The sequence below is a fragment of the Myotis nattereri genome (assembly GCF_964212035.1).
Source record: "Myotis nattereri genome assembly, chromosome: 12".
Classification (NCBI taxonomy): Eukaryota; Metazoa; Chordata; class Mammalia; order Chiroptera; family Vespertilionidae; genus Myotis; species Myotis nattereri.
Window position 1 is genome coordinate 5,790,090 of NC_138087.1, and position 27,353 is coordinate 5,817,442.

Consider the following 27,353-nt stretch of genomic DNA (forward strand, 5'->3'; position numbering starts at 1 on the left):
ATAATCTGGCGCACTTTCAATGAAAGCATTTTAATTCATTGAAATCTCAGAATTGCAGCCCTGCCGCCGACTCCAGAAGCAGGCAGTAGGCGGCGCCTGGCAGCTCTTTGTGGGGAGCCGGCGCCATTTACACAGGACCAGCCACCAGCCTCGGCGGCAGCAGGCGCTCGGCGGCAGAAGTCGGAGACCCGAGCGGGAGGTGGAAGGCCGGGCTGCGGGGGCTGGGACCGCCCGCCCCGCTGGTGGGGCGGCGCCGGAGCGCAGAGCGCCGGGGGCAGGTGCTCGGGGCCGGGACCGCGGGGCGCAGGAGCGAGGGGGGCGCGTGGCGGGCACCGGCGGGCGAGCAGCTGACGGCGTCGTCACGGCTGCGGGGGAGTGCGCGCCCCGCCTGCCTCGGGAGGAGCCGATCGCACGGCCGGTGCTGCCCGTCCAGGGCCAGGCGAGCGGGGAGAAGCCCGGAGCAGCCGCACTTCCGCAGGTAACCGGCTCCCCGGCGGGGCGGGGGTCGCGGCGCCCGCGCTGGCCCTGCGCGCTGGCCAGGGTGGGTGAGCCCCGGGCAGGGACCGCCGCCTCCGGGAGGGCGAGTCAGCAGAAAACACGGATGGCGGTGGCGAGGGCACCCTCAGCGAGGCGAGCATTGTGATACCCGGTTTAAAACAAGTTCTTTAAAAAAAACCACCCCACTGACATTATTTGGGACTTCTTCCAGAACTGAAGTTAGTGTTTTAGGAAAGTCTGTGGCTCAGGGCTTTCTATGAACGTGATGATTTAATGGGTTTATCGAAGTCCTGAGAAGATGTGGTCCAAAGTGAGAGGAAAGCAAGGCGTGGTGGAGGCTGCGGGAGCCGCTCTCCTGGCCGCAGCCCTGGGCTTTGCGAGGGGCTTGGCTGATGCCTCGCTTCTCTCCTAAAGATCGCGGGTCCCGGCTGCGTGTGCTCCTTGCAGCCTTGTCCCAAGAGCAGCATTCGCGCAGGGCGCTGCCTCCCGCCTCTAGCTGGGGGGCTGTGGTTCCCCAAGATGACAGCGGCTGCTCCCAGCTCCCAGCTCCCAGCTCCCAGCTCCCAGCTCCCAGCTCCCAGGGAGCTTGCAGAGCGGTGCTGGCTTCCCCGCGTGGAGCAGGCCTGAGACCCCGGGGAGAAATGCTGGCTTTCCCCTTTAAAACTCCAGTTCACGTTCTGTGGGGCTTGGGAGACTTGAACGGGAAGCTGCGTGGACCATCGGTTCCATCCATTGAAGGTGCAAAAGGACCTCCTGGTGGGATCCTCTGGGGCGCAGCCACTGGGCTCCCTTCCTTAGGAATTGCTCTTTGTGTCTGTCGCTGTCATCTTGCGAACAGCTGTGTTCCCTGTGAGCAGGTGGAGTTCGCACAGGAAGTCCTTTCTGCTTTGAGCTAAAAACTTTTAAAATTTTCAGGAAGATGCTCTAGATAACAATAAAGGAGGGAGCATGCACATTCCAGATCAATCAAATGCACTTCGCTCCACTGCATTTGGCTTCCAAGAGGGGAGAGGGGAGGGGGAGGGGGAGAATAAAACTAGAAAGAATGGAACACATTTGTGGGGGACAATTCCGCTGGTGTTGTCTGAGATTGCACATTGCCAACAATTCTCTCTGGACATGCAGGGGGCCCTGTGGGCTGGGGCACGGGAACACCACCGCCCGTCTGACAGGAACAGAAGCTAGCAGGCCAGGAAGCTTTTCATCCCATCCGACCCGCCCTTAATTTGTGGTCCAGGGTGGAAGAGAGGGGGGAGTACAGGGCTCAGCCTTGCTGTGCATGCCTCAGCCATATCTGCAGATGGCCATTCTATGTGCATGGTTCCGTAGAAGCCTCCAGAATCTTTTCTTGGTAGAGCCTTGATAGAGTTGTTCCTAAGAAAAGACAGAGAAGCCACCTAAATTAAATGCCCCGCTGTGGCGCCCCTTTGCAGCTGTGGCCAGCAGGCCAGCGCTCTCGGCAGTGGGCGTGCTGCCCTTCCCTTGAGAAGAGTGGCGCCTCCTCCTTGATGCCCAGCGCTTCAGGGTGGACGCCGCCCCTGCTCCGATGCTGGCACATCTTACTGAAAAATTAAATTGCAAAATAATGGAGGTTCTTTTATTAAAAAGAGAGTGAATCCGTGAAAATTAAAACATTGTACATTCTTCTGATGTTGTGGCCATAGTTGGTATATTGGAAATTAACCTATTGACTTAGATAAAAATAATCATTTACCCCCAAAATAAATACAGTAAATTTTTGCACTATAAGAATTTCTTTGTTACAAAGGGGAACATTTGGTTGTCTGCGGTGAGATGGTGGCTTGCCAGCTGTTTTAAGTTAAAAAACTATTTGGTGCCAATCTGTAACTTCCAGTTCCGATAAACACTGCACCCCGTGCTCATGTGTAAGGTGGGCTGGATCTCCCGTCCATCCATCTGTGCATCCAGCCTCTATCTGCTGACCTGCCCATCTACCTGTCTGTCTGGTATGTGTATGTACAATGGGCAGATGTCTCTTTAAAAGCTGAACTGATTTCTAAGACATTAGTTATTTTTGGTTATGGTTTTTCTTGGAAAATAGCTGCTTTTCATCAAAAGGGAAAGTGATAGTTGTCATGTTGTCAGAGTGCCTAATGTTCTTTAACAAGGTAAATGTACGCATGCACACGTGTAATTATTAACTGGTTTTTTTAAATTGATTTCAAACAATGTTTTAGTTTTTATTTTATGTGGTTTGCAAGTGGCTCCTTTACTGACGAGGTAAAGACTCGGGACAAATGCGCTCTGGTTCCCTCCTCCTCTGCTCCTGCCACTGGCCAGTTCGTGAAAGGAAGATTGTTTGCTGCTCTCTGCTCAGTGCAGCTAAGCGTTTTCCCCCAAGTCAGGGCCTCCAAGAGAAGCGAAATGTGTGAACAACACACATAATTTAAATGTCTTCATAGTCACATTAGAAAAGAAAAATTAACAAGTAAAATTAATTTTAATATGTTTCCTTTAACCCAATATATAAAAAGTGACTGTGTAAAGATATATCAAACCAAGTACTAATAAGACATATACGTTTTTTCATGCTAAGTCTTACAGAATATCTCAATTTTGACTAGCCACATTTCAGGAGTTCAGTAACCCACGTGGCTAGTGGCCAGTACAGCTATAGGTTTTTAACCTTTTGACAAAGCAGTTTAAAAGCTGAGATATTAAGGGCCATTGCATTAAACCAATTAAACACCATCAAAAATAAATTTACATACGATCTCAAATTGCTCTAGTTGTATGGTCTTGAACCTCCTTTGCTTATTTACTTCTTTATCAGTAAACAAGAGGGCTGGTCAGCTATAGCCCCTGATTGTACAGACTGTCACCAGTGGACAGACTCGTGGACGGGACGGTCCGGGCCGCTGCGTCTGCTGCGGCGGAAGCCAGGCAGGCCTCGGAGTGCATGGCCCTCGTGCTGTGGGACTAGTTTGCTTCAGGCCGGTCTCTGATCATAGTGTCAGCAGTGAGACCCCTGTCCCATAGGGGACCAGCCAGTGCTGCTGTCTACCTCCCTCTCCTGGGCACTGGGCGCACAGCCCGCGATGGGTGCGGTGGGCCTGGACCGGCGAGGCAGAGCTGCGGGCCGATCCTTCGCTGCTTGGCATGTTTTTCATGTTTTTGATGTTTGTATCTGTGCATGTCACACCATTAGGTAAAGCCGGTGACAGGTGAATGCTGTGTGACTGGCCGGGAATACGCCCCCTGACACACGGAGGGCCCCCGCCCCTTGTGGAGATGCGGTTCAGCCGGGTGGCTCCTGCTGTGCCTGCTGAGGGCTCTGTTCCGGGAACCGTGAGGGGGAGAGCGAGATGGGCGCTTGGTATGGAAGGAGCTTGTGCAGTATTTTCTAAAGCTAACTCATGTTTGGAAAGTGATTTTTTTCTGAGAAAGAGAACACAACTTTCTAGCCGGCCTACGTGCTCACACGCACACGCACACGCACACGCACACGAGTCCTCTCTCTTCCCTTCACTTCTGAAGCGGGGGTCCCCGCACCCCGCACCCCGCAACTTGGACTGAGGGGCCCTTGGAGGGAAGCTCTCCTTCGGAGGCCATCTTTCAGTTCCGTTTACTGATAAAGAAGTAAATAAAAGGTTCACGATCACACAGAGCAATGTGAGATCACCTGTGAATTTATTTTTGAGGGTTTAATGTATTTACCTGTGACTTTTGGTTCTGGAGTTTACCCTCAGACGATATGAGCAGAGGGGAAACGGAGCGTGTGGCGGTCTCTGGACCGGACCAGAGCCAGGCGCTCTCAGTTCTCCATCGGACCCAGCAGCCAGCTCTGCGGCATTCTCCTTTTGTATAAACTGTGCCTCATCTTCTCAACTCCACCCCCCAGCCACCCCCTCTGGCCACGGCGCACGCACCGGAGACCCCCGGGCAGCCCCTTCCTCCTTGCCTGTGGGAGTCCCTGGCACTGACAGAAGATGGTGCTCCTCGTTTGGGCCCCTTTGGTCTTCATTGGGTTCTTGACCACAGAATGCATGAGGGGCCACAGACTAAAACTGGCATCGCTGCCTTAGTGCGGCCTGCAAGCCAAGGAGCGTGGGAAGGCTGAATGCTAGAAGGGACTGTGACCCAGATTTTGAAAAGAACTAAATTTCCCAGGAATCACGACAACCAAGTGTCTGTATATGCTTTCTTCTCTCGGCTGGGTTTACAGATGACACTGCATCTCTTGTTTCGTTCTTCCATCTTTTCATGTTTAAATTTGTCTAAATATACCAACAATTTCAAGATGCAGAAGTAAATCAGATTAGTGTAGCACATATTTAAACATAAAGAATGAGGATGGAAATAGAGGAGAATTTTTAATAATCTCAGAGGAGGAAAGAATTTTCTAAGGATGATCCCAAACTGGGATACTAAACAGGAGAAGTTTGTTACATTTGACTGCATAGAAATTTTAAATTTCTGTCCAGAAAAAATAAACAACAACATCACAAGACACATGACAGCTGGGAGGGAATATTAGCAACATATTTCAGATGAAGTCTACTTTCCTGAACACAGTGGGTCTCAGATTCTGGGTGCGTCTGAATCACCTGATGGGCGTGTTAAACCTGAGACGCTGGCTCCAGCCACAGAGAGGGAGTCGGCACACCGACCGCCTTCACACGGGACAAGTGCCAGCTGATAGGAAACGGAGCAGATAGCAAGAACACGCAGGTCTCAAGCCTACAAACAAAACCACTTTATCATGAAAAGAAGCCCAGTGTCATACAAATTAAATAACTGCGATTAGATCAATAATGAGAAACAGATTTCTTTTTCCATGGGAGAAGATGAAAGAGTTTGCTAATACACTGGATACGAAAGGCCTGAGGAGCTAGCACTCTCGTACACATGGGGGGCACGTTGGTGCTGATTTGCGGTGATAGTTGCAATGTTCCCCATCGTTAAAATGCGCATACCCTTTGATCCAGCAGCTCCACGTAGAAGAGTGCATTCTACACAGAGTCTGAAAAGTCAGGATGAGATATTTATGTTTGAGGCTGTTCATTGAGCAAAAAAAAACATTCAGTGAAAAACTGGTTGGTAAGTGATGGAGTCCTATGCAGTGTTACAGAGCAGTGTGGCTCTTCAGGTAGCGAAGTGGACAGCTCTGCAGGGGACACTGAGAGGCAATGCCTCTCTCTCTCTCTCTCTCTCTCTCTCTCTCTCTCTCTCTCTCTCTCCCTCTCTCTCTCTCTCCCACTACCTATTGAGAGCTGCCCCTCGTTGACTAGGCTCCGCTCTTGTTAGCACCTGCTTCCACTCGCCTGTGGCTTACATGCTCAGTGTCTGCTTACCCACCTTCCTTCTCCATCTGATTTGTGCTCTTGGCAATTCCTGGCAATTGAAACGGAAATCACGTTAGTCGCTGCTGTGCTTATGTGAAAAGTGAGTGCAATCGAGTCAATGCACTGGAGACGTAGAGGAAATGGTGTTCGCATTCTTACAGGGACATGAGGAGACTTTTCTCTCCAAGATTATCCGTCGGTATCCTTTAGGTCAACTCCAAATTCCACGCAGTGTTTCCACTTCCGTTACAGAAACACGGGCCCTGTTTGGGGCCCGGGGCCTTGCCCTACAGCCCTGAGGCAGCCACCGCCTCTCACACCCGAATTGTAGGACCTGTGCTCGCTCGGAACTGCACGCGGGAGACATTTGTTCTCGTTAGGAACTTCGGGCTTTATTTTCACTGAGCAGTGGCAGGTAGGTGAACCCTGGCAGCCACTTTCAGGTCCTCTGCCTTCTGACACGCGGAGATCGCAGAGTCGCCCCCGGCCCTCAGCCCGGGCCCTGGCGGCTCAGCCTGACCGGACACTGGCTAAGTATCCCAGCGCGTAAATTTCTAGGTGAGTGTTACGATGGCTCAGAGTTCAGCTTTTTAAAGGCACCTGTGGCTTTTCGATGAGTCAGAAAACATGCACAGGCACCCATTATTAGCTGCCTGATATCACTATGACATTTTAAAAATTAATCTGACCCCTGAGAGTCGTTTGGTGATAGTACATGTTGCTGTAAAAAAAATTCCTCAACATTTTGGAGTCCAGAGCTCCTGGTCCAGTTGGTACTAATTTGCATGGGCTGGGGGTCCTCTCTGGGCCTGCCAAGCCGGATAGAAGTTCAGGGGCGGCCCCTGGAGAGCTGAGCCATGTGCTGCTGCTTTAACCATCTAGACCGGGGGTGGGGACCCTTTTCTGCCCGGGGCCGTTTGGGTATTTATAACATCATTCTCGGGCCACAGGAAAGTATCAGCTTAAAACTTAGCCTGCTGTGTGTGGCCAAGCATTTAATCAACGCTCCCTAATGCAGGGCCAGACCAAATGGTTTCCCAGGCCGTATGTGGCCCGCGGGCCAGACGTTCCCCAGCCTGAGCTAGAGTCACAGTCCCCTTTTCTGTAAATTGGGGCTCCTGACCCCTAAAGCAAAGGGGTTTGAGGTCAGGCTTGTCCAGGGCCTCTGGACACTTGCGTGGTGGTCCGGGCTCCTGGGCGCCCGCCGCGCTGTCTGACCAGAACCAGTGGTTCCTCTCGCTCACTGTCTGGGTTTCTCCTCCCCCTTCACAGCCTGGCTCGGGGCTGCTACCTCACAGCTGCACGTTGCTTCTGGGTGGGATGCTGGCCACCGGCATCAGCCTTTTCTAGTTCACCTGGTACCCAACCCCTAAATCACCTCGAAACAGTGATTCCCCCTCACAGCGTCCTCTGGGCCAGCCTCCCGGGACCCCGTCTTGTGTCTGGTGAAATCCGGTGCCCTCCTCCATCAGCACTTGCCTCTGTGCCTGGACTGACTCACCTCCTCACAGGCAGTTCTGACTCCAACTGAGTGCCCCCTGTGAGGGGGTGAGAACAGCCCCTGCGGGTACTGCTGTCATTCCAGCCTTGAGCCAGAATGCAGTGGCGCTGGGGCCTGGCCCGGGCTGGCAGCCTCCGGGGACAGGGTGCGGGTGCCTGCTGGTAGCCGCCTGGTCCTGGGCTCGTGGCAGCTCAGCACGGAGCGTGGCCTGCTGGCCTGCTGGTGGCTGTGGAGCAGGCACAGGAAACGGCCAGTGGTCACTGGCTGCCTGTCTCACTCCGGCGGCTCCTGGCCTGAATATCCTTTTTGGCTCATCAAGGGCATTGGCCCCGGTGCAGTCTTCTTCCTTCCCCTGTTCTCAGATGTCATGTGTTTGAATTTTTCCTCCACTCCACCATCCACACCCACAGTCCAGGGGACCCTTGCAGCCCTGGAAACTCCCCTCCCCGGGGACCCACAGCGCCTGGGTGCGGCACGCTTGCTCAGCCTCTCTGTGCGCCTCCCCCAGCACTTACACTGTATCGTGCTATGCCCAGTTATCTTCCCATGAACATTATACCTGTTCATGTCTCTGTATGTTAACATTAATTAAAAAGAAACCTTTAAACTTTCAAAACGGTACCACGCAGCCACCAGTTCATAAGCTCCAACTCACAGCCCAAGTCCTGGGAACTGTGTCTGAGCTTCTGTGCCGATGACGTCTGCACCTCATGCTCACCCCTGGGCCTGCAGCGCGGCTCCCCCGGCTGCCTGAGTGCCTCCTCCGGGTCCTCCACTGGGGACGTCCATGGCCTCCCAGCCCAGGTGCTTCCCACGGCATCCCCCCACCTCTCCTGCCAGCACCCTCGCCCCAGCCGCCCTCCCCCTCCCAAGAGGTCTGCTGCCTCCACTCTTGTCCATCCGAGTCCTCGGGAGGCCCCGGGCAGCAGGAGTCAGCCCTGCCTCTTCTCCACTCAGAGCCCTTCGTGGCCTCTGCTCCTCCTCAGAGTGGAAGCTGCCTCGACAGGGCCCCTCCTGTCCCCTGCCCATTGCATCTCTGGCCTCATCTTTCTTCCTCCTGCACTCATGTTCCTTCCATGTTCCTAGAACACGCCACGCTAGTGCCTGCCCCCTGGGACCTCTTCCCCCAGGCACCAGGTTTCACACCGGCAACAAATGCGCTCAAATCTTTGTGCGAATGGCCGCTCTCCAGGGAGTCCTGCTGGCCCCTTGCCACCTCTGAGGCCTCTGTCAGGGAATGGGACTGCAGGATATTGCATTGATGTGTTTTACCAAATGTGCCCATACCATGAAACCCTTTATTTGGGAGACCTTTAAAATGAAAAAAGAATTGATTTTCAAGTTTAATTGTGCAGATAGGAACGCTTTTTAGGGACGCCTTTGCATTGCTTCTGGAGAAGTCATGGTGGAAGAATTTTTATACATCTTTTTTCAAAATGCTTTCTCGCCGAAACCGGTTTGGCTCAGTGGATAGAGTGTCGGCCTGTAGACTGAGGGGTCCCAGGTTCGATTCCGGTCAGGGGCATGTACCTGGGTTGCGGGCACATCCCCAGTAGGGAGATGTGCAGGAGGCGGCTGATCGATGTTTCTCTCCCATCGATGTTTTTGACTCTCTATCTCTCTCCCTTCCTCTCTGTAAAAAATCAATAAAATATATTTTTTTAAAAAAATGCTTTCTCCAAAGACAACTGTCTTTCCAGAGCAGGCCCTGTGCCTCCTGCTTGTAGTTAAATGCTGCCTTTTATGGCAGGGCCCGAGGGAGGGAGCTTATTTTTGAAAAATCCCTGCTATATGGCACACTGCTAAAGGCACCTGCCACACAGACACCGGAAATGAGTTTAGAACAGTTGCTTTTTTATAAAAAACAGCAACACACACAACTCATGCCCTTTAGTTCTGCAACACACATTTTCTTTGTCACAAGATAACTAGTGAACCAACATGTGGTGGACATTATTTTTGTGTTGCTCCTTCTCTTCATAAATTTCTATCTGTCCTAAAGGCTTTCCTATATATTAAAAATAAACGAAATATCCAAATGCACGATGCCCAGTAGTGCTTTGGGCTGCACCGTCTTGGCTGTAACAAGGGGCTGGTGAGCGATGCGCTCAGTCCCTCCCCCTCTGGCCTGGAATGTGATTTTTTACTTCCATTGACACTGCCATCCTGTGAGTGGTTTTCACATGTAGACTTTTCAGAAATGTGTTCTGGTTCTTTATGGAGCGCAGCTACCTTCCCTGCTGCACTGTCCCTTGGTTGTCTCACAAAAATGTGTTCGGGCAGCAGAGGAAATTGGTCCGTGTGCTCGCTGTGTCTGACGGGTCTGGGTGGGTTCAATGCCCCGATGGGCAGGTGGATGAGGCCTTCCCTCCGGGCACGGTCTTCCGGAGGCGGAGGGAGAAAGTGCCAATGCTCAGTACCCGCAGCCCACGTGCCAGAGCCTGTGATTACTGAGAGCCACGCCAGCAAATGGCAGCAGAGGCACGGCAGTGGGTTCGACTCACTCGTACTTTCGCTCAACTGTTGGCCAATCTCTGCCCCGTGAGACTTGTAATGTTGCTTTGTTGAAACCTTCAGCATTATTTCCTATTTATTTCCATATAGCATTCAGAGGAAGTATGCATTTCAGTTGTCACTGTACCATTCAGTGTATTATTTTCTGTATTTTTACCACAGCAGGAGAATACGTCTTTTCCAATGGTTTGTGGCTTCTTGCCTTGCACTATCAATAAGAAGAGGATTTAAGCATTAAAAAAAATCAAGTTTAATTAAATTTTGTAACAATTAGATTAAATATGATGTATTGTTAAATTTTGCTAAAAAAGCCTGGAGGTTTGTTTTTATGTTGTAGAGCAGTGCAGACCAATAAATACACAATGTTAGTCACATGTGTAATTTTCATTTTCTAGTGATAGCACTTTAAAAGGTGAGAAGACACCGGTGAAGTTAATTTAAATATTTGACTTTACCCAATGTATAAGCATATTATCATTTTACCTTGTAATCAATATCAAAATTGTGAGAGAGATATTTAACATTCTTTTTATTTTTTATTTTTGCATCACCGTGTACCCCCTCTGTGCTCTCCTCCCCCTCCTCCCCCACAATCACCACGCTGTTGTCCACGTTCATGAGTTCTCTCTCTCTTTTTCTTTTTTGCTCAATCCTTCCACCCCCACCTCCCAACACTCCCTAACCCACCAGAGCTGTCTGCATGGTCTCTATGAGTCTGCCTCTGTTTTGCTTGGTAGTTCAGTTCATTAGATTCCACATATGAGATCATGTGATATTTATCTTTCTCTGACTGCTTATTTCCTTAGCATAATGTTCTCCAGGTCCATCCATGCTGTTGCAAAGGGTAAAATTTTCTTCCTTTGAGAGCTGAGGAATGCACCGCAGCTTTTACCGGCTCACCTGCTGGTGGGCACATTGGGAGGCATTCACTCTCACACTCAGTGCTGTGAGCTCAGAGCCGGGCATCTCCGTTCTGCTGCATTCAGGTGGCGGCGGCTCCAGGTTGGGCAGCGTGGTCTGCGGTGGATTTAAATGCTCTGGCTAATCATTAAGCTTCACATTACCGTGAATGTAGGTGCAAATTTCAATTAGTCTTTTCAGGAAATTAGATAGTTTTGGTTTTGTCAGATCAGATTACACCCTCATTGCTTATACCGTATAATGTGATGCTAACTGTGCTCACATTTATTGTTACTTACAATCATATATTTTTACTGTGGCAAAATATACAAAACTTAACATTTATCATCTTATTCATTTCGAAGTGTGCAGGTGGAGAGTTTTAAGCACATTGTATAGCCTTCACCGCCCTCCATCTCCAGAACCCCTCATCATGCAAAACTGAAACACTGTCCCCATGAAGCAATAGCACCCCTCCCCAGCCCTTCACCCAGCATTCTGCTCTCGGTCTCTATTCTTTTAACTACTCTAAGGACCGCATAGCAGTGGGCTCGGACCTTATTTGTCCTTTTGTGACTGGTTACTTCATTCAGCGTAACGTTGGCAGGGTTCACCCACATTGTAGCATTTGTCAAAACTGTCTGCCCATCCAAGGCTGAACCGTGTTCCATTGCGTATAAACCACATTTCGTGTATCCATACTGGTGGGTACTTGGCTTGCTCCCACCTCTTAATTATTGTGAGTAGTGCTGTTATGAACACGGATGTGCAAATATCTCTTCAGCTATATACCTATTAGAGGCCCAGTGCACGAACTCATGCAGGCTGGGCTGGCAGGGGAGAGGGGTTGCGGGCGGTTGGTGGGCTGGCCCTTGGTTGAACTCCTGGTCGAGGAGCCAATTTGCATATTAGCCTTTTATTATATAGGATATGTCACTTGCACACTGTTTAAATCATTTTGGATGTATACCTAGAAGTGGATTCCTGGGTCATGTGATGATTCTATGTTTCACTGTTTTCAGAGAGGCTGTACCGTTTCAGATTTCTCCCAGTAGTGCGCAAGAGTTCTAATTTCTCCACATCTTCCATGACACTGTTTTTACCATTCGTTTTTGTCTTTATGTTTTTAAATGGTAGCCATCCTAGTGGGTGTGAGATGGCAGAGCTGTGGCTTAGACCAGTGTTTCCTGATGACTCATAATGGGCTGTCGGTCATGTGTGTATCTTCTCTGAAGAAATGTCTATTCAATCTTTGCCCATTTTTTTTTAGTTTTTTTTATTTTTGTTATTCAGTTGTGAGAGTTTTCTATATATTTTAGATACTAGATCCTTATCATGTATATCTATTTTCTCCCATCGTGTAGGTTCTCAGTTAGCTTTCTTGATAATGTCCTTTCTTGCGTAAAGTATTTAGTCTTGATCAAGTCTAGTTTAGTTATTTGCACAAAATCGCACGGGGCCCCCAGCAGCCAAACGCTCTTGAAGAAGAAGGACGACACTGCAGCTTCGCACTCGCTGGTTCCACGGTGACGGTGACGCTGCAGCAGACAGCGCAGTGCGGCACTGGCACAGCACCGACGCACCGACCAGTGGACTGGAGCTGCGAGCTCAGAGAGAAACGCTCCCCTTTGTATTGAATTGATTTTGACCAGAGTCAGGACTAGTCAATGAAAAAGCATGGTCTCTTCAACGAGCGGGAAACTGGATTTCCACGTCAGGGGATGAAGCTGGGCCCTTCCTTACTCCACATACAAACAGGGAAACAGATCAGGATCTGAGTGTGAGAACTAAAGCCACTCTTGGAATAGTTTCCTTCTCACTCTCAGAAGAAAACAGACGGACGGCTCTTCATGACCTCGGATTTGGCAGTGGATTCCGGGCTTCCACAAGCTGAGGAACAACATAGTTCGCGATTGTTTGAAGGAATCTTCCGCAGCCGCTGGCCAGTCCTGCACTCCTCAGCCAGTGAGCCGCCTTCCATTTGGCTGAAACCAGAAACCCGTCTGCTCAGCAGGCGCGGGCACAGTGCCCTGCTCTGAGGTGCGGGCCGGCAGCACGCGAAGCCGTTCTCCTGGGCACGGCCTCTGCGTGACAGTCGCCCTCCTCCTCCCGCGTTTACCTCCCTGCAGGCTCCATGCGGCACGGGGCATGCGGGTCAAACTGGGCGGCGTGTCCTGTGACCTGGACGGTGGCATTGCTTATCCTGCCATGATTTCCCTTTCATTCCCCTGACCCACGTGCAAGCAACAGGCACGAGCAGAGAAGGCCCAATGCAGCCAGGCTCTGGGGAGTCTGAAAAGCGTTTCCAAGTGCATTTTATTGGGCTCTTTGGGATTCCTGTCCATCATGCTTTCTCCAGCTGGCGTAGTTTCAGACAAACATCAATGAATCTTATTTCTGTGCTTAAGCTGTGGCTTATTTGCCTCTTGGTAATGAAACTCTGAAAGAATCATTTATTCTGCCCCTTGCATCCCAAGAAATGCCCGATTTCTCTCCATGTATTGCATTCGTGCAGATATTAAGAGTCTTGCACTGAGTTCCTGGACCCTCTCCTGCCCCGCCTGGGGGGTGGCTGCCTTACCTGGGCGCCGGTGTGGCACCCGCGTCAGCACCTGCACTCACAGGGCCTGGGTGGCTTCTCCACAGCGCTGTGAGACCAGGTTCCTGAAAAGAGGCTGCTGCTTTCATTTTAAATTTAAAAAAATGTTTTTATTAATTTCAGAGAGAGGAAAGGAGAAGGAGAGAGAGAAACATCAATGATGAGAGGGAATCACGGATCGGCTGCCTCTTGCAGGCCCCCCTCTGGGGATCAAGCCCACAGCCCGGGCATGTGCCCTGACCGGGGACCATGATTCCTGGTTCATGGTTGACGCTAAACTGCTGGGCCACGCCCGCCGGGCGATTCTGCTTCTTGGAGAAAGAAGAGCTTGAAGGTCTAACTCTTCCTTACCATCAGGCACATGTTTCTCTCTGAGGAACACATCGCATTTTTTTAGGTTCAGCAATGAAGACACCTGAAATGAATTTTTAATTAAAGTGAGATTCTAAAATTATATAAAAGTAGACTTTCTTGCCTAGAGAAGTATGCTCTGCTGAAAACCGTTTCTTGATTTCTTTTAGGATATCCTTATTGATGTTGTGCTATCGGTCATAGCCCTTACTTACTTAAATACCCACTTACCTTTTATTAGTCGTAGTTTTACATACAGGCTCTCAAGTAGCAGCCTTCAGTATGGAGTTTGTTTAAAGCTAATAAAGTTTAAATGTTATAGTAAAGACACATGTATTTCAGAAGAAGGCCTTGCAGAGAAGCAAGCAAACGCCAAGGGGGACGAGCGTGTGACCTTCAGGCGGTTGCCTTTGCCTCAGATACCCCCTGCCAGACTTCCAGCGCTTTACTTTGAATGAGTTGAACTTTTTCAATCTATCATTGTTCTCTGTTTTAAGTATTCGTTTTTGGAAGCGGGCTCAGTTCAGCTATAATACATTGAAAGCTTGGTTTAACTAAGATGCTTCTTTCATGTCATTCACCTGAATCTCATTTCTCCCAAATGGCAACTTCAGTGATTCAGGAAGTCAAAATTCCTTTTCCCCAGAATTCAGGCCTTATAGGCGAGGATAGCCTCGAGGCTGATTTTCAGCATTTAAACGTCTCATTTTGAATTCTTTATTCCAAGACGTTCATGTTTATATTGTGTGACCCTTTGGGATGAGCGGGCCACACCTTTTCCTTGATCCCTCCCTCGAGCATCTGTCTGTGTATCTGATGCTTAAAGGACAAGCGACCGTAGAGACAGTTTAGTCCAAACAAGTTCAAGCAAAGGAAAGCAGAGGTAGAGGGACAGTCGCTCCCCGCGGTGTGCTGGTGAGGGAACAGGCCTGTGCATTATCCAGAGAAGCCAGGCCAGCCGCTCCCCACATGAGGAGTGACTCCTTCATAAGCCAGTGGGCCACCCGAGACCAGCAGACATTCGGCGAGACCAACAGCGTGAAAGAGGAGAACAATAAACAAACAGAACCGGAGATTTTCAGATAAATAAGAACATAAGAACAGCAGCAACAAATCTCAGGTAGCAACCTTGTTGAAATCCAGTGTTGTATCGCCTTTCCTAAAACAACAAAGTACTTCTATGAAAACGGAAAAGTCAGACTACAAGGAAGACTATTGAAAATATAGGGGAGAGGATCCCACACAAGTTAAAGCCAGGCACAGGGTCCATCATACAACACAACTTCCAGGAAAAAATAGGGGTTGGGATGATGTATCTTTAGAAATAGAAGAAAATGTCTCTAAGCTGCAGAAAGGTGAGGCTTTAACCCTTTCTCACCCCCCCCAAGAAACCCTGCACTTGAAAAACAACTCTAGATCTATCCTAACGAAATGTCATCACTCCCAGAACGAGACAACACCCCAACTCTGCCAAAGAGAAGGGGAAACCCAGCTTCCTGCAGAGGCCAGAGAGGCACCCTGAATTCAGATCTCCCACCAACAACTCTGGGTGGTAAAGTTAAAAATTACATAACCCTTAAACGCTGAAGGAACCAAGTGAGAGCATGAACTCAGAAATTTTAATGCCATCTAGAAGCATTTACCAGTAATGGTTATATGAAAATGTAAAATGGATGAAAGGCAGTCACTGCTGATAAAGCACAAAATTTGGCAACTGAGAGTTATGTAGGCAAAAAACAAGCAAAGCTAAAAAAATAGTAAAAGCTAAATGCTGCAGACGCAGAAATCCCGCTTTAATGAGCGAAGTCTGCTGGGCCGACCTCCCCTCGCAGTGGGTCCCACTGTCTCCTTCTCCAGCGCAAGCCTTTACAAGGTCCCCCTAATGCGGTGGATTGACAGGGCTTAGACACAGCCCGCGGAAAAAGCATAGAAGACGATTTAAAGTGTAGAACAACTTGTAAATATTACATGTGGAAAACGGAAATGCCGGTGTATGACTAAAAGTGCAGCATCAGTGGCAGGACCGAGGCCGCGGAGGAAGGTGACTGCGGGTTTTGTGGGGAGATGTGGCCCAAGTCATTCGTCCAGGCACTGAGCGCCGGGGCGACCGTTCACAGGCTCTGCATGTCTGATCTCCCCATGTGCACCGAAAACTAATAGCACTGCATGCGACTGTGGGAGACAGTAAGACCCGTCATGAGAGCAATGACTGTTCTTTAAAATTACAATGGGGAGCACCAGGAGATGACAGCCGAGCCTCCGCTGTTTCCAGGGTGGTGATTTCTGGAAAGCGAGATGGGGACTGTGTGTGTGAATGGAAGAGGATTTTATCATCTTTTTTCTTAAGCAGAGGCATGTGCTACGCCATTCTCACTGGTTTGTCACAGTGTGTAGGCTGCGCAGCAGGCGTGGTTTGGGTTGTTTGTGCAAGTTCCACCGGGCGTCCCGTGCCGTCACCCGCCTTTCTTCGCTCCTTCCTTCTCTCCTTGAAGACCAACCTGCGGCGCACAGCCTGGCTCCAGCGGCTCCTGCTTTCTCCCACATTTGCTCCATTTGCACACCCATCGCCAGCCTCTGCAGGTAACCTCCACTCCTTTCACCCAAGTCACCCTCCGCCGGCTGTCCTTTCCCCTTTCCTTCGCCCCCACGTATCTCTACAGAGAAATCTACACTCTCATCTTTCTAGTCATTCCGTCAATTCCCGTCACTCTCTGGCCGGGTGCGAAATGACGTCAGCTCTCATCACAGCCCCACACACCACTTACCTGCCGCGTGGCCGGCCTTACCGACCTCCCGGTCTCCAAAGGCAAAGCCTTCCTTCCCATTCCTGTGGCACACGAGAGCTAACACTAGGGTTTTTAACTGGGAACTTGGTATTTCATTTCCATCATTTAAAAAGAATAAAATTATTCAGAACAATCTGGACAACCACAGGAACAGCTCTGTAGCCACCACCCACATGGAGAGAGGCAGCGTTTCTGGTGCCTCAGGCGTCTCCCCTGCCAGTTCCAGCAGGTGTTTGTCGGCCTGTCCTCTGTGCTGTATTCTCTTCCTGCAGGGATGTGTTTTCATTCAGTGTGTTGAGTCGATGGTATGAGTACCCTGTTGTTTGCTTATCATTTCTGTTGTGACATGTGGGCTGTCCTCAGTATCTGGCTGTTAGGAGCAGTGCCGGGGGCTGTCACCTGTAACACATGCTCCACTGGGGTCCGTGGACCTATTCCTCGCTAGCGGTGACTCAATTTCAGAAGAAGCAGATAATGGCAGCGGATTCCTGCCCCTCCCAATGTCTTCGGTTTTTTTTGTTTTTTTTGTTTTTTTAAAATAACAACTCTTTTGAAATATGAGTCACCCAATTAAAGTATACAATTCAGGCCCTTACAGTAAAGGCAGAGGGTATTGAGGCATTGCCAGCCGATCAGACAGACGTTGACATCTGTGTTATTGAGCGTTCTCCTAATGGCACTTCAAGAAGAGCTCCAGCTACAAGGCTAGATGCCCATTTGAACCACCCAACATACAAGCACTGCGGCAGCGACTTTGTGTGACCCTCTCTATGGCTGGAACAGACCTTCCTCCCGCACAGATCCAGCAGTTGCACCGCATCCGCACAGATCTGTTACAGCCACCTCTCACTGACACCAGAGAGGTGCTCCGGGCAGGGCAGCCCCCAGAGCCTGCCCCAACCTCGATCCTTGTCTTCTCATATAAATGAATTTAAACCAGAGACCTTGACTGCGTTGTGAAAAGCCAATTTAATAAAACAATTAAAGCACGCATCTTTATTGAAAAAAACAAAAGCAAAGCAAGCAAACCTATGCATCTGGCTTATGGACAGGCTCTCAGCTCATCTGAAGAGCAGGTCGGGTGGGGGTCTGAGGCATTGTCTACCCTCCTGTCTGTAGGCTTCGGAACCCCTCTGCTGACTATTTTGGTACAGATTCATTGTCAAGGTCCTTTTCTTTTTCACTTTGTTGAGGCCTTCCCAGAAATCATGAGGAGCACCTGGCAACTTTATCTCGCTAAGCCCGAGACTTCGGGCTTCTCTGTTTAGGGAGTAAAACTGCCCCTTTTCCCTCCTCCTCCCCCTCCTTTCCTGCATTCTCTCATTTTTTCAACCATTTTCTGGGTCCTTGGCTGGGGAAGAAAATGGCTGTTAGTTACAAGCTGGCTGCACAGTGCCCACGCTGTTTGGCCTTGTTTTAACTTTCCTGTCTCAGTTTCCCTATTCCTCCTGCCCTGGAATCCTGCAACAGATCCAACAGCTTTTACAGAATCCTCCTGTTGCCATGACCCTGTTCTCTGGGAACAGGCCAAGGTGGATAACCCTGACTCTGGAAAGTTCGTTCCTGAACCAGTGGTGAGTTTCAAAGAGCTGCGTCTAAGACTGAAGGGTCAAGATCAGATGACTAAGCAGCATCAGCCCAGATTAGATATTAGAGCTGAAGATACTGGTGAATTACAGAAGAATCAAACTATAGCTGTGGCCAATTTGCACAACACAAGAGGAAACTCATGGGCCTTTCCCACCAAACCTCACAGGCCCTAGTCACACAGTAGGCTCAGAGCAGGAGTGGGTATGCCGTCCATGCTGATGAAGAGCCGTTGCGTGTTCAACTGGATACAGTTCAGTGTGAGCTGGATGCACCCACTCAGGCTAAGGATCGACTAAGGGAAGCCATGTTCCGAATCAGGATGCAGAATCATTCTGAGCATCAAAATCTGAAGAAAGATATTACATAGATGCAGAACTGTTACAAGAAATCAAGCAGCATCTGGAACAACAGGAAGGCGTAAGCCAGTTGGTTAGCGTCATAAAGATGATTGAGAAGATATGAAGTTGGTAGAACATGGATGGAAGGAAGCCACCCCATCAGAGGGGGGTCTTCAGTTGACAGAGGGCAGACTTGTGTTGTTTTGTGAGATTCATCTTCTTGCCGCCTCAGGCCCCTAAGCATGACGCTGAGCACACAGAGAACAAAAGAGAGGAAATCTCTCCTGGCTGGGTTTTTGAGAAGGTTGCTGACAAAATATTCTTCAGATTTGAAATAGGTCACTTCACGGCTCTTCAAAGACAGCTTTGTCCATTGAGTCTGTGCTCTTCTTCCCATAGCAAAGACATCTGCAACATCAACTTCGCACATGAACGTATGGATATGTGGCTGTTGGATATTTGTACTTCATAATATAAATGTACATTGACTTTTATATTTGTGAATTCATCTGCGGGAGAAGTAAAGAAAATCCAAGACTACTTAATGATTAATGTGGTCTTCTCTTCATTCTATAAAGATTGAAAATATATTTTTATATTATTTTACTTATTTGGAATTAATAGAACATACCTAAGCAATTAGGATACAACAAAATTAAATTTTATTACTTTTACAACTTTTTGTTTCTTAAAACTTTTCATCTCTAAAAAAGATGAAAACAAATTCTTGATTAAATTACTTTTATATAATTCTGATTGGTGGTTTAGTTGGTTCTGGGAGAATGACCATTCATGTCTACATAAGTATTAAATTGTAATCACAATTTAAAAAAAAAAAAAGGAAACTGTAAGAGTGAACCCTCTTATCTTTTTCTAATCATTGGGAGAGACTATTGTCTTTTACCATTACATGTTATTTGCGCTCTGGGTTTTAAATTATAAGCCCTTTATTTGATTAAGGAAGTTACCTTTTATTCCCTTATTTAATCACAACAAGTTGCTGCAGTTGTGTTTTTATATTGGTTTGTTCAAAATGGTTTGAGGTTTATTTATTTCTTTTTCATGATTGGTTGCTGAATTTTGTCATTTTTTATATCTACTAAAACTATCATAGCTTTCGTCTTTTAGTTTATTGATAGGGTGTGCTGTATTAATTTTTGGATGTTAAACCAACTTTGTATACCTAGTATATATCCTATTTGTTTATGCTGTATAATTCTTTTATACATTGATGAATTTAATTTGCTGGTATTTTGCTAAGAATTTTTGTATCTATATAAGACATACTGGTCTGTAGTTTTCTTGTTATATCTTTGCCTGGTGTTGGTATCAAGGTAATACTGGATTCAGAAATAGTGAGAAGCATTTTCTCCTATTCATTTTTTTGGAAGCACTTGTGAGGACCTGCTATCAATTCTTCTTTAAATGTGAGCCCTGTGAAGCCATGTAGACCTTGGCTTTTCTTTGTGGGTAATTTTTTTATTACTAATTTACGATCTTTACCTGTTATAGGTCTGTTTATATTTTTATTTCTTCTTGAGTCAGCTTTGGTAGTTTGTCTGTTTCATCTACATTATATTACTTGTTAATCGTAGGAGTCTCTCATAATCTTTTTTATTTCTGTAAAGTCAGTAGTAATGTCTCCTCTTTCATTCCTGATTTTAGTAATTTGAGTCTTTTCACTTTTTTTTCCTTGGTCAGTTTAACAAAATGTTTGTTAATTTTGTTGATATTTTTAAAGACCCACTCTGTGGTTCTTTACTTACTGTGTTTATCCATAGTGTGTTTATATTTGTTGTTTTATTAATTTCCACTATAATCTAATTTTTTCTTTCTTTGGGTTTAGTTTGCTGCTTTTCTGCAATAAGGTGGAAGATCACATTACTGATGTGAGATCTTTGTTTTCACTTAATGAGGTGATTGCAGCTGTGAAGTTCCCGTCGCGCACTGCTTAGCTGCACACCGCCACGTCTTCTTGACGTGATCTGCCCCTTGACAGTCTGTCATCTTCTCTCCAGTTCCCCCAGTCCCCTTACTGCTCCTTTGTGACGCCCTTTACTGGCTGGTCCTTCCTGAAAACAGCCGGAGCCCTTTGCCCTGTCAGCGATGCTAGGGGTTTGACCTTGTGTTGTCTCACCAAATCCCATGGAAGCTCTGTGAAGGTGAGGTGTTACCGCCTGGCTGTGTGGCTCAGTGGTTGAGCATCGACCTATGAACAAGGGGGTTGTGGTTCGATTCCTGGTCAGGGCACATGCCATGGTTGTGGGCTCGATCCCCGGTGGGGCAGGGAGTGGGGGGTGTGCAAGAGGCAGTCAATCCATGATTCTCTCTCATCGATATATTTTTTAAAATATTATTTTTTTTTATATTTTAAGTTGGGGTGACTCTCCCTTCTCTGAAATAAAAAATATACATATATTTAAAAAAAGATGAGGTATTACTATCATCATCTTACAGGTCAGGCAACTCAAGTGCAGAAAGTTCAAGTAAACGACATGCCAAGTTCTCTTATGGGTCTGGGTCGGATTTGGCAGTGATCCTCTCCCCTCATGCTGCATGCCTTCTCCCGGTTTCCATTGATTGCAGTGCTGTGTCCATGTGCACGGTTCTCCTGAACGCTGGCTCTATCCCTGCTCCCGCTCCGCTCCACGAGGTTCTTTCCTCGGTCGGCACGCAGGCCTCTCATCGCCTCACTCTCCGCCCCAGCGCTCTGCGAAGCCTTTCCTGAGGGCGCGGACAGGGCAGGCGCCCCACCCAGGCCTTCGCCTGCCTCTGTAGCTTTACCACAGCACCTGCCCAGTGGGGTGCCCTGCCCCCTTCCTGTGCTTGTCTTCTAAGGCTGTGAGCTTCTGTCCGCTAAGCACCAGGCTTGCATATTGTGTGGAGGGCTTTTTCTTCTTTAATAGATGCTTGTGGAATGAGTGATTCTGTGGTGGAAGAATATAGATTGGGGAAAAACTGTTAGAGAGTTGAAGATGATCATGGAGATATTGCCCCAGACCTCTCTCCTAAATTCAGTGAACTTTCACCTTTAACCTGCCTGTCTCCTGTGCATCATCCAGCTTCCTGCTCCCATGCCAACTGCTTGGGGGAGTTGGACCTGCTGCCCCGGGCTGGGTAGGCCCCTTTAAACCTCTCCTTTGCAGCGCTGCTGCGATGTAATTTATTAAACCTTTGTGACATGGAATTTCCGGTGTCTGTCTGCTCCACGGGATCCCCGGTTCTCCAGGATCAGAGCCCTGGCTGAGGTCTGCCCCCTGACAGCAGTTTGCTGGCCCAGAGCCGGCCTTTAGAGGAAGTTCAATAGATATTTCTTGGAGTCATGAATTGCAGGAGCTACAAATTCTTCTTCTTTGTGCTTCATCTTTGTGTTCTGTGTCTTGGTTGCCAGTTTAATAATGGAGACATCTTAGGTGGCCTGAGAAATAGTCATCAAACACAGAATGGCTGTGAGTTGCAGACCAAGAGGTTTTGGGACGCAGAGCTTGCGAAGCCACGCGCCCTTCCCGCTGCATGCGGCCCCTCCCTCTGGTGCAGAGCAGGGCCGCGTGGACACGGCTGCCCGGCACCGAGCCCTGCGGGGTGCAGAGAGGTTTCACGCCAGAGCCCGCAGGCCACGCGTTGTTACCAGCAGAGCGGCCGCCCGCAGCGCTGTGCTCTTGGCGTGCTGGCAGGGACCTTATGAACACTCCATAGGATCATCAAGCTCCTAAGCAGGCTCCCTCACAGGCTGTCTGTTCATGAACTTCTGACCTCTTTCTGCGTCCCCTTCGGCACTGATGCTTCTTCAGCTTCTTGGGAGGTTTGGGATTCCAAAGTGCACGGAGAACGACCAGGTTTGAGCGGTTTGGAGGCCACAGCCGTTCCCTCCATGGGAATCGTGCCGAATATTCTGTTCTGGCCTCTGAAAATGACTTTGTCATTATTGGTCCTCAGTTACTCTAAGATCTGGAAAGCGAAAGCACAGTGGTGTCTGGAGGAAATGGCTGTCATGATTCCTATTAGTCTATAATTTGTAGACTTCAGCTACAACAAAACGTAGATGTTGCTTCATTTTCCACTTCTGTGTGTGTGTTTTTTGACCTTTCTTATCAAAGAAGGGGCAGGATGAGCTATTAGATAATCAGTATGGAGCTTGTGATGAAGACAACCCCGTTCTACTCCATTGTAACGGCTGTAATGGCAGTTTATACTTCTCTCTTGGTAATGCGCACCTCCTCTGATGCATAGACATAAAGCACCCACACCCGTTTGAATTTTGATGAGTGAAAGGGCGCTCCGAGCTTTTTCGTTAACTGTCCACCTTGCTGCCGGCCGACGGCTTGCCAGTGGAGTGGTGCCCCCGGCACTGCGCCCGCGCCCTCCGTCTGCGCCCGCGCTGCTGCTGGCCGTCTGCAGGAGGGCCGGGCGCAGGCACGCTTTGCCTTGCATTTCAGCCTCACCTCTCACTGGCTCTGCCAGGCCGGGGCATGGCATTCCCAGACTCCTTCTGTGTTCCTGGTCTCTTCATTGCGACACCTGTTCTGAAAGGCGGTGAGGATTTCATGAGTTAATTCGGACAGTGAATAAATATGAATAGCCCTTCCTCCTCATTGTCCCCCTCCCCTGCTCGGAAAAAGTCACATGTTACAAGCAGAGTATTGGGTGTTTACAGAACTTCAGGTAAAGCGCGTGCTGTGACTGTGCACGTGCGTGTTGGGCGTGAAATGCCATCTCTCCGTGAGCTTTCCTTGGTCCGCCTCCCGGGCGGACTCGGCACCTTTCCCTGGTAGATGGTGCCCACGTGAGCAAAGCTGCTCGCGTCACGGTCCAGTCAGAGGAGACAGGCTGCCCAGCTGGCCACCGGGTAGATCGTCTGCCTCTTTAGAAGTTGAGGATGGACTGTACATATTGGGTTTAGAACTGAGGAATTTTTGAAATGAAATTTGAATGTTGGGAGAGCGAAGGCAAACTATCGCACTTCAGTCTCTTTTAAGCTATCAGATATCAAAGGAGGGTGAAGCAATCCAAGCGATCCCTCTCAAGGTACTCTCTCACTAATTCTCTCCACCTCTGGTCCCCGTAGGTGCTTTCTGGTTGAGAGTTGGAGCCCGCAGGCAACATGCCAGAACAGAGCAACGACTACCGGGTGGCCGTGTTCGGAGCAGGTGGCGTCGGCAAGAGCTCCCTGGTCCTGAGGTTTGTGAAGGGCACGTTCCGGGAGAGCTACATCCCCACCGTGGAGGACACCTACCGGCAGGTCATCAGCTGCGACAAGAGCATCTGCACGCTGCAGATCACGGACACCACCGGCAGCCACCAGTTCCCGGCCATGCAGCGGCTGTCCATCTCCAAGGGGCACGCCTTCATCCTGGTGTACTCCATCACCAGCCGGCAGTCCCTTGAGGAGCTCAAGCCCATCTACGAACAAATCTGCGAGATCAAAGGGGACGTGGAGAGCATCCCCATCATGCTGGTGGGGAACAAGTGCGACGAGAGCCCGAGCCGCGAGGTGGAGAGCAGCGAGGCGGAGGCGCTGGCCCGCCGCTGGAAGTGCGCCTTCATGGAGACCTCGGCCAAGCTCAACCACAACGTGAAGGAGCTCTTCCAGGAGCTGCTCAACCTGGAGAAGCGCAGGACCGTGAGCCTCCAGATCGATGGGAAGAAGAGCAAGCAGCAGAAGAGGAAAGAGAAGCTCAAGGGCAAGTGCGTGGTCATGTGAATGCCCTCCCGTGTCCCCTGCCGCCTCACCTCCCCTTCCCCGTGAAGCCCGCCGCCGTCAGGGCAGCATGTAAGATGCCCACATGTTAACTATCGCATTTTGACCGAGACGTGCCCTATTGTCCTTAAGAGGGCATTCCGCACGACCAACAATAAGCCCCTCTCCGGAACCGGGGAATCCGCCAGACGGTTCCACGAAAACCCGCGTGCCCGCGTGGCAGGGGGCTGAGAGCGCCCGCAGCCTCTGTGGCCTCGTGTGTGTGTGCCGCCAGGAGTGGAGCGAGGGAGGGAGGGACTGCCCCTGCATGTGTGTCCAAGCATGTTCACCTGGGGCTGCGGGTCCACCACAGACCAGCCTTTCCTCTGCTCAGCAGCCGGTGCCGTCCTGGGGGAGGGGGCGGGAGAGGAGGGGAGAAGCCAGGCCAAAGTTGCTTTCTTCATGGTTCTTTAACTGGACTGAAACCACACGCCTCCCCCAGATGCTCACACCCCGCTGACCTGTGAGCCCCGAGGGGTGCCCCCACCTCCCTGGGCCGCGGGGGAGGCTCCCGTTCAGCCTTCCAGAGGATTTCTGTTCACGTGCAGTGTGGGCTCAGGATGCCTGCCCGGGAGAGCGCTGTGGGGTTTGAGCGTGGACACCACGACGTACGAACCCCAGGGCACTGCCACCCTCAGAGGGTTTCACATGCGAAGTTTCCTTCCTTTAACCCAGGAGGGGGGCACCCCTGCCAGCCTCAGAGTTTAAACACAAGCGACTCACTTCGCTGTGGTAGGCGTCCTGTCCGCCCATGGCTGTCTCTGTAGGTGACGGCCGGGGAGGCCAGCGCACATTGCCTTCTAGGTGGCCCGTCGGGAGTGCACACCTCGCCCCTCACTGACGTACTTGGGACGGAGTGGTCACTGTTTCGATGCCCCTCAATACACTGCATTCCTGGAAAATGCCTCCGAGTAGCACACGTCTCCCGGTCCCATCAGAAACGCCTCCTCAGAGGAGTGCAGGCAGGGCCCCCTCTTTCTCCTCATGATCTGCGTGCGCCCTAGTCCTTCAGCCCGATCGTGGCCGTGCTGGCCCCTGCCCGGCGGGCGCACGGGGCGGGCGGTGGGGCCGAGGCTGCCAGTCTAACTCTCTGCCGTCGGAGTCCGGTTTGGCTCTGCTTCCTGAAAAGCCCACTGACGTAGCCCAGTGCTCCCGTTTGCTCCCATCAGCATAGCCCAGCCCCTGACTCGGAGTCTCCTCTCAGCAGTCCTCCCGCCGCCCGCCTGGCAGCAGACGTGGCCCCGGCAGCCTGCTGTGGGCAGCAGCGGGCAGAGGTGTCCCGTGTGGGGCGACTGCACCCTCTGGCTCCTCTCCCTGCACCTGCCCCCTGAGCAGGCCTACCTGCAGCACTGGCGCCCCCTCCTGCTCTCACCGGACCCTAAGTCAGCCTTCCTGGGGGATTTCCTCCTGTGGTCTCACCCCCTGTTCTAATGACTCCCCTCCCCCCACCCCCCCCTACCTGCCCGGGGACTGGTCAGTGAGTGTGAGGTGCTCTGAGAACCCATGGCGCTGGCCTCCCACCTGAGCAGGGAGGGTGTGGGAGGGCCTGGGCGGCAGCGGGGCCCAGAGCTGGCCAGGCCTCTTCTGTCCTCAGGGACGCCCTCCTGCGGGCTGTCCGGCTCCGGGGCTGCCCCACCGCCGTCACAGGGAGAGCTACTTGGTGGGTTTTTAGGACAGTTGTCTTTCAACCTGTGTCTACCTGTTTTCTGTTTCTGTTCTCAGAGAAATGCTATCCATTTTTAATGTGGCTCTGGGTCAGGTGGCCAAAGAAGCAGCACTTCCTGGCCAGAAGGGGCCTCGAGGCCTGGGCGGGCTCTGTGCTGGCACGAGCTGGAGTCGCCATGGGCCTGTCCCAGCTTCCCGGGCGAGCGCCCCTGTCAGCCGTCCTCTCCTGCTGACCGTGAGCTTGCCGTTGCCTCCCGGGCCGGCCGTGGGTTTGGGTGTTCAGGCTCCATCTCTGTGGGGGACACACGCTGGTTGGAAACCTCATCTCGTTCCCAGGAAGCCAGCGGGGCCTCAGCCGTGGTCTGTGCTGACAGGATCGCGGCTGCGGCAACCGGCCTCTCAGGGCCCCCGTGACTCAGGCTGAGGAGTCACCTCCGTGGGGCCAGGCGGTGTCAGCAACGACCAGGGCGGTGGGTTCCGGAGGGTGCGGCCTCCATTGCACACGGGCAGGAGTGTGGGCCAGACAGTGAGCTAACAGCCCCGAATGGCGCTCGGCTGCGCTCTGGAAATAAGTGTGGGCTCCATGCATTCCCTCTGTCTCGCCGGCCCTCCCTCCATCCAGTGACAAGCCATGGGCGTGCCCTGGGCATGCATGCAATACAGCAAGACCAACCAGAGCAATATTGAATTGTTCATCAGATCAAAATTATATATATATTAACACGTATACTTTATCTTCCTGCATTTTTGAAATATAAAGTAGTGCATTGTACATATCCATAAGCTAGTATATTTGTTTCACGGTTTGTAATGTTTCAGAATTGCTCATTCTTTGTAGAACAAACAATATATTAAATATTTTAAAAGTTGCTTTGTGATAATTTTTTTCAAAATTTGTAATGTGTGGCTTTTACATAAGCTATATGGAAATACCCACAACTCACGGGAAACGTAGGCGCTCGAAGCTCCACCCTGGAACGCAGTGTCCACAAAGCACTGTGGGCAGAGCACTTGTAGAGCATGACTTTTATACCTGGGGGATGTCTCTGTGTTTATTTATATTTAAGGTGTATTTATTGTTCCAGTTCCATTATCCGTCATATTTTAATTACTCTTCAATTATAAAAATCACCCTTGCATTCAGATTTCCAGCTGCCAGTGATGTTCTGAACATAATGAAACATTAAAATAAAGCGTTCGTTCTGACACCCTGCTGGGAGACGGTGGTTTCTTATTCTTCAGGGCGCGGCCTGTCTTTGGTGGCCACGGCCTCATCCCCGCAGCTGCTCCTCTGTGGCTGGACCACGGAAAAGACCGCCTGGCTCTGTGCGAGCCTGGGGCGGCCACCGCAGCGGCCCTGCACTGTTCCCGGGCGGCCCCGCAGGCCCTGCCACGGCTGACAGGATGCCCCAGCCTGGCTCATAGCAGGAGTGCCCGCCTCCCCGCCAGGGCCAGACTCTCCAGGGGGCCGGACCCAGCACTGCTCCCGGGCTCCGGTCTGCTGGACGCCCTTGGTCCTTGCCCCCTTTTCTCAAGGCCAACACAGCAAAGCAAGTCAACAATTATAA

General features: G+C 50.4%; 1 protein-coding gene across 1 annotated transcript; it reads left to right on the plus strand.

The window, feature by feature from the left end:
* The first annotated feature begins 399 nt into the window (after positions 1-399).
* DIRAS2 (DIRAS family GTPase 2) lies at positions 400-26,993 on the plus strand. The gene is made up of 2 exons (XM_081104072.1): positions 400-478; positions 23,449-26,993. The coding sequence occupies exon 2, from the start codon at positions 23,485-23,487 to the stop codon at positions 24,082-24,084; it is 600 nt and encodes a 199-aa protein (XP_080960198.1). The 5' UTR covers positions 400-478; positions 23,449-23,484; the 3' UTR covers positions 24,085-26,993.
* Positions 26,994-27,353: the final 360 nt, after the last annotated feature.